Source organism: Hemiscyllium ocellatum, chromosome 30 (genome assembly GCF_020745735.1).
Source record: "Hemiscyllium ocellatum isolate sHemOce1 chromosome 30, sHemOce1.pat.X.cur, whole genome shotgun sequence".
Classification (NCBI taxonomy): Eukaryota; Metazoa; Chordata; class Chondrichthyes; order Orectolobiformes; family Hemiscylliidae; genus Hemiscyllium; species Hemiscyllium ocellatum.
The window spans coordinates 39717942-39735903 of record NC_083430.1 but is presented as its reverse complement, the minus strand read 5'-3'; the positions used below and the strand labels follow the sequence as shown (position 1 = coordinate 39735903).

At 41.4% G+C, this 17962-nt stretch overlaps 1 protein-coding gene across 2 annotated transcripts in view; it reads left to right on the top strand.

The window, feature by feature from the left end:
• Positions 1 to 17962, top strand: part of LOC132829900 (synaptotagmin-like protein 1) — an 84918-nt gene that overhangs the window by 51266 nt on the left and 15690 nt on the right. For both annotated transcript variants that reach the window (XM_060847307.1, XM_060847306.1), the window contains 4 exons: positions 326 to 436; positions 3643 to 3809; positions 4052 to 4154; positions 15043 to 15204. In XM_060847307.1, coding sequence (XP_060703290.1) covers positions 326 to 436; positions 3643 to 3809; positions 4052 to 4154; positions 15043 to 15204 — 543 coding nt within the window. The remainder of the gene's footprint in view (positions 1 to 325; positions 437 to 3642; positions 3810 to 4051; positions 4155 to 15042; positions 15205 to 17962) is intronic.

Genomic DNA, 17962 nt, shown 5'->3' with positions numbered 1-17962 from the left:
AAGAAGAAACAGCGTCAAAGGAAAGGATAGAGGGTTGATAGAGACAATTGGAAAGAGAAATAGCAGAAGGAGAGAGTATAGTGACACTGGAAAATCAGACCGTCAACCCAATGAGGTTGACAGGATTCAGTGACACTGGCCAGAGGCAACATTGCTGGTAGTGTTCCATTAGGCCCCACAGTGTCCACAAAGTTGGAGCATAGTGTTACTCTAATTGTCCTGCTGCTGATGGCAATGAGCTGCTGAGATGAGATGCTTGTGACGACTGGGTTTTCCAGCTAGTCAACTTCATGTTTTCATTTAGTTATTTCCTTGCCAACTACAGAGTACTGACGAGATCGATTGTGATACTTGTTCCCTGCACAACAATGATTGCAGTGTACCAACAAAAGATGAGGATGTCAACAGCGCGCTGTCACGTCTTAAATCCCCTAGCGTGAGTATTCGGAAATGTACTAAAACCTGAATGCCCTGCTGGGAATATTTTGTTTCACCTTCTGTGTGCTCGAGGATGCAATGGGTTTCAATCTTTGTCTTGTGTACTGGGATGTACCACTGTTTGTACAGGAATGTTGTAGCAATTCACAAATTACTGATTGCCACATTTTAGACCGCATTCTAAATAGTCAAAGATACTTGGAAGAATTCATGTATTGATGTGTCTGTTGCTTGGAAACCTTTTCTCTGTGTGACAACAACGCTGTGATTTCCTGTCATTAGATATTTAACAGGAGTGACCTTTTCATAATATCTTCCACCTTCACAAGAGTAAAAGTTTGACAGCGAAATAGTGATTTATCAGGATGTCACATGAACAACATTGAACTAACGTTATTCTGTCCACATCCTGAGCAAAGCTAACTATATATCGCTTGTTTGAACTTTCAAAAGTTCACATGTAATTGCAGTGTGCAGAACAATTAATGCAAGAATTGTGCTGGCTGTTTGTACACAGAAATAGCACGGTGTAGATTGAAAGAAAAGATTTTTGCTAATGAAACTGTGATGCTGCTGGAGATTTGCCTTCCTTGTCAGATCCTTTCTTCAAAGTATTGAGCAGACTGAATAGCAATATATTATCTGCTGGTACTGACCCATAACTAGAAGACTAAACTGTGTGAGTCTTTTAAAAAGTATTCTTTTATGGGATGTGGGTGTATTGCCCATCCTTAATTGCCCTTGAAGGTAGTGGTGAGCTGCATTCTTGAACTACTGCAGTCCAAGTGGTTCAAGTATACCCACAGAGCTATTAGCAAGGGGATTCCAAAATATTAACTCAGTGACAGTGAAGGAACAGCAGTGCAGTTACAAATCAACTTGTGTGTGAATTGGAGGAGGTTTGCAAATGATGACTGTTCCCATGTATTTGCTGCCCTTCTTCCACATAGTAGTAATAGTGGATTTGGAAGGTGCTGTATCAGGAGCCTTGGTGAGTTTCTGCAAGGTACTTTGTAGATGATTTACTGCTGCTACAAATCAGTGATGGCAGGACTGAATGTTTGTGGCCAGGCCCATTAGCCAGTATAAGGTCTAATATGGCCCCTCCTCTAGTTGGACTATCCACATACTGTTTCAAGAAACCCTCTTGGATGCATTTAACAAATTCTGCCCTGTCTAAGCCTATTGATCTAAGGGAGGCCCAGTCAATATTGGGTAAACTCAAATCACCCACTAGGACCATTCTGTGTTGATTGCATCTTTCCATTATCTGCCAACAAATTTGTTCCTCAATGTCTCTGTAGCTGCTGGAGGGCCTATTGTATAATCATTACAGTACAGTTCAAATATGGCAGTTCACATGTTGCAATACAAGTCCATTTGACAATAGTACGTGGTAGTCTTGAGTGCCTGACACTACCTATAATGCAGATTACATCTACATTTGCACTACATTTGTTTTTCTCCTGTGTAAAACCAGACCAATCTGACACTAGGGGTGTACAATGGTGGGGGCCCTTAAACTGCAGCCTTTCTTCATAGAACCTTTGCAAAGGCTGCATCAAGCATTAATACATCCTCTAGTCCTGAAGTTTGGAATGTACCAGTCAGAGACTGCTTCTCACTTTGAAATAGGAACAAGTTCTGAGCAGACCACAGATGAGTTGATTTGATTTTTGTATACATTTCAAAGCATTTCACAGAATTATGTGTTATGAAGCCATTTAGGATGGACTTTCACCAAAAAAAAATCACCACAAGTTTTTATTCTTTGCAAATGTACATTTCAAAAAGAGAAGTGACCATCTGTTCTCCATTCCAGAGGTATCTGATGTTAACCATCTACTTGGGGAATCATCAGACAGAACTCCTCATATCCCTTTTCAAAGTGCATCAAGGACATTGTGTATAGGTCACTATCTGATTGGTTTAGCATCACAGTTGTTTCTCACACAAGTTTTTCTATGAATGACATGATTTTGGCATAGTCTGACTGAATAGAATGCTCCATGGCAGACAATGTTTTTTTGAGTTTGAGAACAATAGAACTTTAGAACATTTTATCATTTGGTTATCCTGTTCCAATAAAGCAACCATACACAAAGATGGCAATTGGTGAGGGTGATATTGGATACATTGTTTCCTCTTCAGCTGAAGTTTTGTGTTTCATGTCTCTGTGGGCAAAGTCCATTTTCAATCTCTAGGCAAACTGGAAGAAAAGCTTGGATAATTGTCATCACACAGAATTCAAGAATGGGTCTTGCACCATGATCAAAAGTACTAACAGTAACTTGCAAGAGTTGATTGGGTTCCAAGAGGGACCATCACTCCCATATTCCCAGTTTCTACTTGACTTCAGTTATGTACACCTCCTTATTCTTGATGCATGCTACAGGCCCTCCAAATCATATTCCCAGCACACTCTGACAGCTTGATCTGATAGTGACGGAGACAAAGGATCGATAGGCCAAGTTTCCAAGAAGATGGCCTTACTTTTGTTATGATTTACTCTATCTCAGGCCAATAGATGCTTCTCAACTTGTGGACCAAAAGCAATTCTGAGCACATTAAAGTGATGCCTTCTTTGTAAAAGGAGGCCTTAAACGGAATGTGTCCAATGCCTAGGATTATTGCTCCTTTATGAACCCTTCTTAATGAACTCAGCAAAAAGATTTGATACAAGTCTTGAGAGAGATAACAGCTTTGCTTGATTCTTGATTTTATCAGAATATCTTCCGATTTTCAAGCTCTGCTGAAAATCATATTTGTGTATAGTAGTTGAATTCAATTGCAGATTCTCTCCACAAAGTCCACTTTGGAAAGCACATGCATCATTTAGGTGGGTGTAATTGTCTCATAACCCTTCTGGTTGAAGCTGTTTAGGCTGATGACATTCCTCATACGTACACCATTTGGTATCAGAAAACTTGCCATCCAATAGCAGTTTCAAATTCAAAGAAGACAACTGACTTAATGTCACACATGAGACAGGCAGAGTTTGCCATTTATGCTGCAACCACTTGAGTTGCTGGTATTCAGCTGCTGGATGGGAGCAAGAAAATGTAGACACTAGGCTCCTTCATCGTGCAAAATGTTTATGGTAGTAATAGGATCCATTTTTGCACAAATCTTTTTTGCCCTGAAGTCTTGGTAAGGAATACAACAGATGCTTCACTAACTGATACTGTGTATTCTATCTTGTAGCTCAGCAGCAGTATGATGAGTTTGTACAGCAATGCTGATTTTGGAAGTGTTGATGTGAGAGGTAGTATCACTTTCTCCCTGCATTATGATGAGAAAACTCATGAGTTCCACATTCTCGTTTTGCAATGTGATGATCTTGCTGGAGTCAAGAAAAATCGTTCTGACCCGTAAGTACAAAATCTTTGGAAAAATGTAACTTTTACAAAAATGTACTGATTTCCACAGATACCTTGACACCATTGAGATGGTGGGACCCACATTGTGACAAAGTGGAACTGTATTTGGTTCAAAAATCGCCGTGTGACTGTGTCCATGTCCAAGTGTGTATGTGAAACACCGGGTGGTTTATTTTGTTTTAAATATTCTGGCTACAGTACTTAGTGATTTTATGAACTTGATCACTTAACAGCTATGTGAAGAGCTATCTTCTCCCAGACAAATCATCCCGAAGCAAACGTAAAACCTCAGTGAAGAAAAAAACGTTGAATCCTACATTCAATGAGAAATTAGAGGTGAGATAAGTTAGGTGTCTTAATTTTTATACATCTGTTAGTAAAACAGTCTATGACATTTACAAGATATATAATTAACACACCCTGACATATTCATCATATTGATACCGAAACACTACATGGCATATATCTTTATTCAAGCACCAAGACCACCAATTCCACCTCCATGACATCACCACATTCTGCCTTGCCTCAACTCAATAACTACTGAAATATTTCATTCTTGCCGTTTGGGAAAACAAACTTTGAATATAGTGTGAACAGAGCCATTTAGTCAAAGCTTTTATACTTTGATCTGATCAGGTCAAGCACAAGAATATCATATTTCAAATGATCAAAACAACTGGTATCATAGAAGAAACAAATCAACTCTGTTTTGCCAAGAAGTTGCCATGGAGGCAGGAACAAGAACTATAAGCTTCCCATGTCTTCTGGTAATTAAAAAAGTCACAAGACTTGAAAATATTCCTATTGTTGAACAAGTTAATCCATAAGACCATATGAGATAGGAATAGAAATAGTCCATTTGGCCTGTCAAATCTGACAAGCCATTCAATGAGATCATGGCAAATCTCTCCAACAGGTGCAACCTACTCAGCCTCTCTCCATAAGAAATACCTTACAACAACCTAGTAAATATTCTTTTGCCTATTTCCAGTGCCAGTTCATCTATCTTAAGATACGAGGATCTGAATTGATCAGTCTTCTAGGTGTAGTGTGATGTGCATGTATAGTTTTAGCATGCCCTACTTTTATACTCTATTCCTTTTAAAAAGAAAACTAACATTCCATCTGCCTTCCCTATTAGCCACTGAACTTGAATGTGAGTTTTGTGATACTTGCACAAGGACCCCCAAATCCATCTGCAATGCTGTTTTCTGCAGACTTCCTCTGTTTCAGAACTTTTTAGTTCCTTTATTCTTCCTGCCAATGTTGTAACCTCACATTTTCCCACATTATTTTCTATCTGCCAGTTTTCATCCACTCATTTAACTTGCCTGCATCCCACTTTTAATTCTAAGTCATCCTCACCTCTTGCCTTCCCACTCAACTTTGTCATCTGCCAATTTATAGCATCTGCAGTTTTTTTAATCTCTAAACCAAGGTAGACAGGCAGCATCATGAGGTGGAAAAGTCAACATTTTGGACGTAACCCTTCCCCGGTACTGGGGATGGGTAGTAGGGAAGCTGTAGACAGAAGGGGATGTGGGGGAGAGTTGGGTAGGGAGAGGTGCAGAGTGGTGAGGTAGTGATAGGTGAATACAGGTAGAGAGTACAACCTGGTTGGTCAATGGGAGGAATGAATCCTGTTGGTAGATGAAAGGAAGGTTGGTAAAAGGAATGGAAGGGAGGGTGAGTGGCTGGAAAGGGAGTCAGAAGATGGGAAGGAAAGTTATTGTTATTCAATGTTGAGTCCTCTAGGCTGTAGGCTGCTCAGGCAGACATTGAGGTGGTGTTCCTCCAAGTTTCGACATGACCATCCTCTGTCTCACCCATTGCCACAGTGAATCAGACCACAAATTAGAGGAACAACACCTCATCTTACACCTGGACAGCATATAGCCCAAAGGACTCACATTGAGTTCTCCAGTTTCAAATAACCTCCCTTTGCATCTTCTGACCCTTTCCAGCCCCTCCCTCTCTCTTCCATTTCTTTGATTTGACCCTTCCTTCCAGCTACCAACCGGATTCATTCCTCCCATCAACAAACCAGGTCATACCTTCAATCTATGTTCACCTATCCCTACCTAATCACTCCACCCCCTCCCCCGCCTCCCTTTATCTGCAGCTCATTTTTAAACCCACCATCAGTCCTGAAGAAGGGTTACATCCAAAACATGATTTCTCCACTTTCTGATGCTGCCTGGCTTGCTGTGTTCTTCTAGCCTCCTGTTCATGTGCAAACTTGGCAGCTGTACATTCACTTTCTTCCTCCAGGTCACTAATATGTGTTTTAAATAATTGTGGCCCCATCATTGATAATTGTGGCTCCTCCACTAGTTACAGATTGCCATCTGAAGATATTCCCTTTTCCTGAACATACTGTTTTCTGTTATTTAGCGAATCCTCTATCCATACCCCCAACTTCATAATCTCTTTTCTTAATAAATAATTGCATGTGCTGTACCTTTTACTAAATGCTTTTTAAAAATCCAAATATATTGCATCTACTGGTAAACCTTTATCTATCCTGCTTGTTACATCTTCAAAGAATTCTACTAAGTTTATCAGGCATGATTTACCCTTACCAGATATGTCCTGTACGTAAAAAGGAGGACAAATCTAACCCGGTCAATTACAGCCCCATCAGTCTACTCCATTATCAGTAAAGTGAAGGAAGGTATCATCAACTGTGCTACAAAGCAATACCTGCTCAGCAATAACCTGCACAGTGATGCCCAGTGAGCATTCTGCCACTCAGCTCCTGACCTCATTACAGCCTTGGTTCAAACATGGACAAAGAGCTCAATTCCAGAGGTGAGGTGAGAGTGACAGTCCTTGACATCAAGACTGTAGTCAACGGAGTGTGATGTCAAGGAGCCCTAGCAAAAGTGGAATCCATGAGTATCAGGTGAGAAACTCTCAGTGGTTGGAGTCATACCTGACATGTAGGGAACTGGTCATGGTTGTAATGGTCAGGCATCTTAGCTGCAGGACATCACTGCAGAAGTTCCTCAGGGTAGTGTCATAGAGTCATAGAGATGTACAGCATGGAAACAGAACCTTTGGTCCAACCTGTCCATTCCGACCAGATATCCCAACCCAATCTAGTCCCACCTGCCAGCACCCGGTCCATATCCCTCCAATACCCTTCCTATTCATATACCCATCCAAATGCCTCTTAAATGTTGCAATTGTACCAGCCTCCACCACATCCTCTGGCAGCTCATTCCATACACGTATCACCCTCTGTGTGAAAAAGTTGCCCCTTTTTATATCTTTCCCCTCTCACCCTAAACCTATGCCCTCTAGTTCTGGACTCCCCGACCCCAAGGAAAAGACTTTGTCTATTTACCCTATCCATGCCCCTCATAATTTTGAAAACCTCAAAGGTCAACCCTCAGCCTCTGACGCTCCAGGGAAAACAGCCCCATCCTGTTCAGCTTCTCCCTGTGGCTCAAATCCTCCAACCCTGGCAACATCCTTAAATCTTTTCTGAACCCTTTCAAGTTTCACAACATCTTTCTGATAGGAAGGAGACCAGAATTGCACGCAATGTTCCAACAATGGCCTAACCAATGTCCTGTACAGCCGCAACATGACCTCCCAACTCCTGTACTCCATACTCTGACCAATAAAGGAAAGCATACCAAATGCCTTCTTCACTATCCTATCTACCTACGACTCCACTTTCAGGGAGCTATGAACCTACACTCCCTCGGATCTTACCATTAAGTATATAAGTCCTGCTAAGATTTGCTTTCCCAAAATGCAGCACCTCACATTTATCTGAATTAAACTCCATCTGCCACTTCTCAGCCCATTGGCCCATCTGGTCCAGATCCTGTTGTAATCTGAGGTAATCCACTTTGGTGTCCACTACACGTCCAATTTTGGTATCATCTGCAAACTTACTGACCGTACCTCTTATGCGTGCATCCAAATTATTTATGTAAATGACAAAAAGTAGAGGACCCAGCACCGATTCACCAGTCTGAAAAACAACCCTCCACCATCACCCTCTGTCTTCTACCTTTGAGCCAGTTCTGTATCCAAATGGCTAGTTCTCCCTGTATTTCCTGAGCTCTAACCTTGCTAATCAGTCTCCCATGGGGAACCTTGTCGAACGCCTTACTGAAGTCCATATAGATCACATCTACTACTCTGCCCTCCTCAATCTTCTTTGGTACTTCTTCAAAAAAACTCAATCAAGTTTGTGAAACATGGTTCCCACGCACAAACCATGTTGACTATCCCTAATCAGTCCTTGCCTTTCCAAATACATGTACATCCTATCCCTCAGGATTCCCTCCAACAACTTGCCCACCACTCTATAGTTCCCTGGCTTGTCTTTACTGCCCTTCTTAAACAGTGGCACCATGTTTGCCAACCTCCAGTCTTCTGGCACCTCACCTGTGACTATCGATGATACAAATATCTCAGCAAGAGGCCCAACAATCACTTCTCTAGCTTCCCACAGAGTTCTCGGGTACACCTGATCAGGTCCTGGGGATTTATCCACCTTTAACCATTTCAAGACATCCAGCACTTACTCTTCTGTGATCTGAACATTTTGCAAGATGTCACCATCTATTTCCCTACAGTCCATATCTTCCATGTCCTTTTCCACAGTAAATACTGATGCAAAATATTCATTTAGTATCTCCCCCATTTTCTGTGGCTCCACACAAAGGTCGCCTTGCTGATCTTTGAGGGGCCCTATTCTCTCCGTAGTTACCCTTTTGTCCTTAATATATTTGTAAAAACCCTTTGGATTCTCCTTAATTCTATTTTCCAAAGCTATCTCATGTCCCCGTTTTGCCCTCCTGATTTCCCTCTTAAGTATACTCCTACTTCCTTTATACTCTTCTAAGGATTCACTCTATCTATCCTGTCTATAACTTACATATGCTTCCTTCTTTTTCTTAACCAAACCCTCAATTTCTTTCATCATCCAGCATTCCCTATACCTACCAGCCTTCCCTTTCACCCTGACAGGAATATACTTTCTCTGGATTCTTGTTATTTCCTTTCTGAAGGCTTCCCATTTTCCAGCCGTCCCGTTACCTGCGAACATCTACCTCCAATCAGCTTTCAAATGTTCTTGCCTAATACCGTCAAAATTGGCATTTCTCCAATTTAGAACTTCAACTTTTAGAACTGTTCTATCGTTTTCCATCACTATTTTAAAACAAATGGAATTATGGTCACTGGCCCCAAAGTGCTCCCCCACTGACACCTCAGTCACCTGCCCTGCCTTATTTCCCAAGAGTAGGTCCAGTTTTGCACCTTCTCTAGTAGGTACATCCACATACTGAATCAGAAAATTGTCTTGTACTCACTTAAGAAATTCCTCTCCATCTAAACCTTTAACACTATGGCAGTCCCAGTCAATGTTTGTCAAAATCCCCTACCATGGGCGGCACGGTGGCACAGTGGTTAGCACTGCTGCCTCACAGCACCAGCGACCTGGGTTCAATTCCCACCTCAAGTGACTGACTGACTGTGTGGAGTTTGCACATTCTCCCCGTGTCTGCGTGGGTTTCCTCCGGGTGCTCCGGTTTCCTCCCACACTCCAAAGATGCGCGGGTCAGGTGAATTGGCCATGCTAAATTGTCCATAGTGTTAAGTAAGGGGTTAATGTAGGGGTGTGGGTGGGTTGCGCTTCGGCGGGCCGGTGTGGACTTGTTGGGCTGAAGGGCCTGTTTCCACACTGTAAGTAATCTAATAACTACCTTATTATTCTTACAGATAGCTGAAATCTCCTTACAAGTTTGTTTTTCAATTTCCCTCTGACTATTGGGGGGGGGGGGTCCAAAATACAATCCCAATAAGGTGATCATCCCCTTCTTATTTCTCAGTTCCACGCAAATAACTTCCCTGGATGTATTTCCGTGCATATCCTCCCTCGGCACAGCTGTAATACTGTCCCTTATCAAAAATGCCACTCCCCCTCCTCTCTTGCCTCCCTTTCTATCCTTCCCGTAGCATTTGTGTCCTGGAATATTAAGCTGCCATTCCTGCCCATCCCTGAGCCATGTTTCTGTAATTGTTATGATATCCCAGTCCCATGTTCCTAACCATGCCCTGAGTTCATCTGCCTTCCCTGTTAAGCTCCTTGCATTGAAATAAATGTAGTTTAATTTATTAGTCCTACCTTGTCCCTGCCTGCCCTGACTTGTTTGTTTGTTTGTTTGTTTGTTTGACTCACTTCTGTTCTCTGCTGTACCCATCTCAGATCGATCTCAATTTTTCAATTTCCTTCTGACTATTGGGGGGGTCCAAAATACAAATAAGTTCCCTGGATGTATTTCCGGGAATATCCTCCCTCAGCACAGCTGTAATACTGTCCTGTTGTTGTGGTTCTGATCGCCGAGCTGGGAGTTTTTGTTGCAAACGTTTCATCCCCTTTCTAGGTGACATCCTCAGTGCTTGGGAGCCTCCTGTGAAGCGCTTCTGTGCTGATTCCTCTGGCATTTATAGTGGTTTGAATCTGCCGCTTCTGGTTGTCAGTTGCTGTCCGCTGCAGTGGCCGGTATATAGGGTCAAGGTGGATGTGTCTGTTGATAGAATTTGTGGATAAGTGCCATGCCTCTAGGAATTCCCTGTCTGTTCTCTGTTTGGCTTGCCCTATAATAGTGGTGTTGTCTCAATCAAATTCAAGTTGTTTGTCATTTGAGTGTATGGCTACTAAGGCTAGCTGGTCGTGTCGTTTCGTGGCTAGTTGGTGTTCATGGATGTGGATTGTTAGCTGTCTTCCTGTTTGTCCTATGTAGTGTTTTGTGCAGTCCTTGCTTGGAATTTTGTACATACGTTGGTTTTGCTCATGCAGGGTATCAGGTCCTTTGTCCTGGTGAGTTGTTGTCTGAGAGTGGCTGTTGGTTTGTGTGCTGTTATGAGTCCTAGTGGTCGCAGCAGTCTGGCTGTCAGTTCAGAAACGCTCCTGATGTATGGTAGTGTGGCCAGTCCTTTGGGTTGTGGCATGTCCTAATTTCGTTGTCTTTCCCTTAGGCATCTGTTGATGAAATTGCGTGGGTATCCGTTTTTGGTGAATACCTTGTATAGGTGTTCTTCGTCCTCTTTTTGTAGTTCTGGTGTGCTGCAGTGTGTTGTGGCCCTTTTGAATACTGTCCTGATGCAACTTCGTTTGTGTGTGTTGGGGTGGTTGCTTTCATAGTTCAGGACTTGGTCTGTGGGTGTGGCTTTTCTGTATACCTTCGTGGTGAATTCTCCATTCGGTGTTCTCTGTACCATCACGTCTAGGAATGGGAGCTGGTTGTCCTTTTCTTCCTCTCTCGTGAATCGGATTCCTGTGAGTGTGGCGTTGATGATCTGGTGTGTGTTCTCTATTTCTGTGTTTTTAATGATTACAAAGGTGTTGTCCACGTATCTGACCCAGAGTTTGGGTTGTAATTACGTTAAACTGTTTTTTCTAACCTTTGCATTACTGCTTCTGCTATGAGTCCGGAGCTCGGTGAGCCCATGGGTCATGCTGTCCCTTATCAAAATTGCCACTCCCCCTCCTCTCGTCTTCCTTTCTATCCTTCCTGTAGCATGTCCTAGGTCCAACCATATCCATACAGCACAGTACAGGCCCTCCTGCTCTTGATGTTGCACCAACCTGTGAAACCTATCTAAAGCCCATCTAACCTATACTATTCCATTATCATCCATATGTTTATTCAACCATCTTTAGCTGCATCATCAATGACCTTCCCTCCACCATAAGATCAGAAATGGGATGGTGTTATCATTGGCAAACATGTTCAGCACCATTCACAGTTCCTCAGATACTGAAGCAGTCCATGTTCAATTGCAACAAGATCTGGACAATATCCATGCTTGGGCTGACAAGTAATAAGTAACATTTGCGCCACACAAATGCGAGGCTATGACCATCAACAGTAAGAGAAAATCTATCCAACGCCCCTTGACACTTAGTGATGTTATCATCACTGAATCCCCCTGTATCAACATGCTTTGGGTTATCATTGACCAGAAACTCAACTGGACCGATGACATAAACAGTGTTTATAAGGGCAGGTCAGAGCCTAGGAATATTGTGGTAAATAACTCACCTCCTGACTTCCAAAGGTCTATCCCCCATCTACAAGGCACAAGTCAGGAGTGTTATGGAATACTCCCACTTGTCTAGATGAGCCCCAACAACACTCTGGAAGCTTGACACCATTGAGGACAAAGCAACCCACTTGACGAACACTGCAAGCATCCATTCCCTTCACAACTGATATTAAGTCGCAGCAGTGTACTATCTACAAGATGACTCCCAAAATTCACCAAATACCCTCAAACAGCACCTTCCAAACACACGACCATTTCCATCCTGAAAGGCAAAGGCAGCAGATTTATGGGAACACCAACTTCAAGTTCCCTTCCAAGCCACTCACCATACTGATTTGGTAACATATTGCCGTTCCTTCACTGTCACCATGTCAAAATCCTGGAATTCCTTCCCTATTGGCATTGTGGGTCAACTCCCAGCAGGTGTACTGCAGCTATTCAAGAAGGCTGGTCACCACCACCACCACCTTTTCTCGGGCAACTAGGTATAGACAATAAATGCTGACCATCTAGTGATATCCACAGAATGACTAAATATATTTAAAAACATCCTGCTGACTCTGCTTTATGATATTGTGCATTTCTAAATGGTCTATTACTATATTCTTTATAATAGACATAGCATTTTCCCAATAATAGACATTTAAGGCCTATATTTCTTGGGGCTTGTTTTGGGCTCTTTCCCTAGTTGAATAAGTGTGTTACATTGTTAGTTTTCCTGTCATTAGGACTTTTCCAGAATCCAAGGACTCTTGAAAGATTTATAATGTATTCACTTACTCTGTAGTTACTTCCTTTTATTATCCTAGGATGCAACCTAGCAAATCCAGGGAATTGCGCATTTAGTTTCACTGGTACATTTTCTCTATTGATAGTTACTGTATTTATTTCCTCCCCTCTGCTTGCCACTTGTTTGGCATTTTTATAACTGCTATTAATGTCCTTACCATGAAGATTGCAAAGTATTTCCTCAGTCTCATCTCTAAGGGCCTATGTTCATTTTAGCCTTTCTCTTACTCTTTCATATTCAAAGAAGCTTTTACAGTCTGATTTTTATATTAATGCTAGTTCATACATTTTTCTTTTGGCCATCTTTTGTTAGTTTGGCATGCCATTAATTTTGGTACTTTGTCTTTTTTTTTCTTTCAATAAGATACTGTCCTTGCCTTTCTTGGGTAAGCATGGTTGATTTATTCCCTTCCTAGAAACCTTCACTGGGATATTTCTTTTCTGTGAGTCATGAACTGTTTTCTTAAATATCTACCATTGTTCATCAGACCTATTTTCTGCTCCACCCTTTTCCTAGTCCACTTTAGCCAACTCTGCCTTCATTCATTCATTTCTAATTTATCCTTACTAAAGTTTAACACACTTGTTTCTGACCCAAGTTTCTCTGTCTGTCTCTCTTTCTCTATCTTTGTCTGTCTGTCTTTCTCTGTCTGAATCTAAATTGGTTATGAATATTATAGTCACTGTTACCTAGGGTATCTTTTCTTCTGAAATCATTTATTAAATCTGCTTCATTATATATTGCCAGATTGAAAATCACCTCATCCCTGATTGTGTTGTTCACGAAAACTATCCTGAATTCAGGGTATTCTATTAAATCTTCCTTTAAGCTACCTTTTGCTAATTTTCTCAATCTACATTAAGAATGAAGATTGAAGTCACCCAAGATCAATGTACTGTCTTTTGTTACATGCCCTCATTATCTTCTGATTTATATTCAGTCCCACTGAATAGCTACTGTTAGAAGGCCTATAAACTACTTCATCTGTGTATACCTCTCCTCCTTGTAATTTATTGCTTTCGCTGAAATGGATTCTACATCTTTGATTCAAGATTTTTTCCTACAATTCTAACTGTTCAATCCATTACTAATCAAGGTTCTACCCTACCCACCACCCTTTCCTTTTCGCTTGTCCTTTTGAAAAGTGACATATCCCTGAATATTTAGTTCCCAGTCTGATCCCCTTGTAACCATGTCTCTGGAATGACTATAAGATAATATCTATTCATCTTTCTTTTTACCATTGTGGTAATGCTTTAAACTACTTATTTCAGATGTGAGGTGGAGTTCTGGTGAGGGGAAATGTAGACTTACAAAGCAAAAGGATTCGGCAGCATTGGAGGGCAACCTTTTAGGTAATGATAGCCAGAGGGAATCAGGAAGTGATATAAACAAGCCAATAATACAAGTTTGCCAACTAATCTGCACTCCTTTTCACCCACAGTAAAAAATTATGACTATTTTGCAATTTTACATTCTTGCATCTGTCTAAATACAAGTTGAAACACTTTGGCAACATGCCTAACTTCTCAGCACAATACAATGTCTTTGCTTTTGTTACCTACTGTTTTACAATGCTCCTTTTTAAGTACACTTTTTCATTTTGTTTATGTTAAGGGGACTGTATAAATCCAAATTATCATTGTTAGTGTGTACATCAAATAAGTATACTGCCACATATGAGACTGACCTGTTTGTTTACATGGAGAAAATGAGGACTGCAAATGCTGGAGATCAGAGCTTAAAAATGTGTTGCTGGAAAAGCGCAGCTGATCAGGCAGCAAAGGAGAATCTATGTTTTGGGTATAAGCCCTTCTTCAGGATTCCTGAAGACGGGCTTATGCCCGAAACGTCGATTCTCCTGCTCCTTTGATGCTGCCTGACCTGCTACACTTTTCCAACAACACATTTTTAAGCTCTGTTCGTTTACATGGTGATTACACTGAGCTACCTTGATACAAATACACCCAATATGTAAATGTAAGTCTATGCCTCACAATATATTATAAATACTCCAGATATGTGACACAATATATATTCCTTGATACACACCTACATATGCCATAATATCCTAACACACACAAACCTATTCCATTTATCCTTTGACAGTTACACATCAAACATATCTTACCACCAATACGTGAACATAAACCATGACAGATCCAGGGTCATGGTAGAAGCTCCTGTAACTATACACACACTGGCATTTCATTCTTTGGCACAGTACTAATTCGAAATTCATCACTCCATTCTGACTGTATTGCATTTATCTGCTAAGACTTGTACTGTGTATATTATTGGGACAGTACCTTCACTCACCCTCTCCTCATAAGTTATTCTTTTTTTCTGTTAAAGTACAAAATAGAAAAAGTGGAACTGCAGAGTCGAACTCTGAACCTGTCCGTGTGGCACAGTGATCACTTTGGCCGCAATCTCTTCATGGGAGAGGTGGAGATCCAATTGGAATCATGGGATTGGAGCAATATCAAACCGACGTCCTACATCCTGCAGCCACATGTAAGATGTTGTAACTATCCTGCACATACTCAGTAAATGAATACTGTACCATTACACATTTATGCAGCAATTTTTACATTTAAAGGATTGGAAAACAGCCATTGGTTGCAATAAAAGCAGTTCCCTCAAAAAGAGCAGGAATGAAGTATAATATTCTGGCAGTGACTGATGCTGAAACCATATGTTAAATAACAATAAATGTTTATATTCCATGGTGACATATTACACAGTTGATTAAAGTGTACAAAGTGAATGGAATTAATTTAAAATATGGAAAAATAACTTGATACTTGATTTATACTCATTTATGACTTGTCACATTCATCAGTTATATTAGTGAAGTTAGCTCACTATTTCAAAATGACCTCTGATTTTCCTGCAGTGGTGAACGACCCTCCATCTTGATTACCCATACCCAATTTCCTGTGTTTTTACTCTGAATATGTCACACTGGGTCGAGTGGAGAATGGGGAATGAGGAAGACAATGACATTCCAATGTACTTGCTACTTCATTGTTCAATCTCTCAGTATGAATTCACACAATTACATAATATTGAAACAAAATGTTCACAGGTAAAGGGAGGGCTGGAAAATAGGAAGCCTTCAGAAATGAGATGATGAGAATCCAGAGAAAGTATATTCCTGTCAGGGTGAAAGGGAAGACTGGTAGGTATAGGGAATGCTGGATGACTAAAGAAATTGAGGGTTTGGTTAAGAAAAAGAAGGAAGCTTTTGTCAGGTATAGACAGGATAGATCAAGTGAATCCTTAGAGTATAAAGACAGTAGGAGTATACTTAAGAGAGAAATCGGGAGGGAAAAAAAGGGACATGAGATAGCTTTGGCAAATAGGGTTAAGAAGAATGCAAAGGGTTTATATAAATACATTAAGGACAAAAAGGTAACAAGCGAGAGAATGGGGTCCCTCAAAGATGAAGAAGGGCTCATATCCGAAACGTCGATTCTCCTGCTCCTTGGATGCTGCCTGATCTGCTGTGCTTTTCCAGCAACACATTTTCAGCTCCCTCAAAGATCAGTAAGGCAGCCTTTGTGGAGCCGCAGAAGATGCATATGTTTGGACAAGGAGACATTCCACTTGCAAGCATTCCACATATCTACCTATTTTGATCAATGTGCTTTTCCTCTCTCCGTCCTCCAGACAGCCTTCCTCCACACCACCAACACTCCCCGTTCGACTGCTCTAACCCCCGCTCCCACGCAATAATGACAGAGATCCCTCCCCTTGTCCTCACCTACCACCTCCCCCCCCCCCCCCCGTCTCCGCATCCAACGCATCATCCTTAAACACTTCTGCTAACTCCAACTAGACCCAAACACCAAGAACATGTTCCCCTCCCCACCCCTTTCTGCCTTCTGCAAGGACTGTTCTCTTTGACCATCCTGGGTTTGTCCCACTGCTCCCCCCCGCCACCAACCCTCTTTTCCCCCCCCCACCCCAAACCAGGTTATACCCTCTACCTGTCTTCACCTATCCCCACTTCACCACACTATCCTGCTACCCCCTTTATCTGCAGCTCCCCCAGACCTGGAGAAAGGGGACACCCAAAACACCAACTTCTTCACCCCTGATGCTGCCTGGTTTGCTTTGTTCTTCTAGCTTCTTTCCTACTATTCTACTGTTCTATCATGGCTGATATGTTTCTCAACCCCATTCCCTTGCTTTTTCCCCCTTAAATCTTGATCCCATTAAAAATCAAGAACCTATTTCTGTATTAAAGACACACAATGAAATTTCAAAACCTCAACTCAGTATATGACTGTATTCCACAAGGTTAGTTGTCACCTGACTCTTTCATGCCAAATTGGTGTGAATTGTGCTTCAAATCATAATAGCACAAAACAAATTCCTCATCATAACATTTATGAACAGGATAATACCTTGACTCTCAAATGTTGGTCTGTTATGTGTGAATAACTGGGATTGACTTTTACATGAAATGTATGGAAAAATCCAGAACTTTTCGTCAAAAACAGAGGTCAACTTTTACATGAGGTCAACTTTTAATTGAGACTATCCAGTAATTTCCCACCTTCTGCCTCCCTCCCTTCTTAAATAGGGGTGTTACTTTAGCTACTTTCCAGTACTTTGGGATCCTCCCTGATTCCATGGAATCCTGAAGAAGCAATGCCAATGCCTCCACAATCTCCTCAACTATCTCCTTCAGAACCCTGGAATCTAGTCCATTCTGTCTGTGTGATTGATCAAACTTCAGACCTTTCTACTTCCCCAGCACCTTCTCCTTAGTGATGGTCATTACATTAACACTGTTCCCTGACTCTCTTGAAGTTGTAGTATGCTACCTTTGCCTTCCTACGTGAAGACTGATACAAATTATCTAATCATTTTAACCAGCATTTGTTCTGTCTTACTACTTCTCAATCCTCCTTTTCAGCAGTTGAACTTATTTCTCTCTCACCCTTTTTATATATCTAAAAAGCTCTTACAATCTTCTTTTAATACAACTAGCTAGCTTACCATCATAGTTTATCTTCTCCCCTCGTGTTGCTGTTTTAGTTGACCTCTGCTGGTTTTAAAGGATTCCCAATTCTCTGACTTCCCACTAATCTTCACCACATTGTATGCTTTCTCTTTTTTTATGCTGTCCGTGTCTTCTCTTGTCTTCCATGGTTACCTCGTCCTCCCCTTAGAATCTTTTACTCTTATTTGGGATGAATTTCTGCTGTGCCTCCTAAATTACCCATAGAAACTCCTGCCATTGCAAATGAATGGTTCAGTT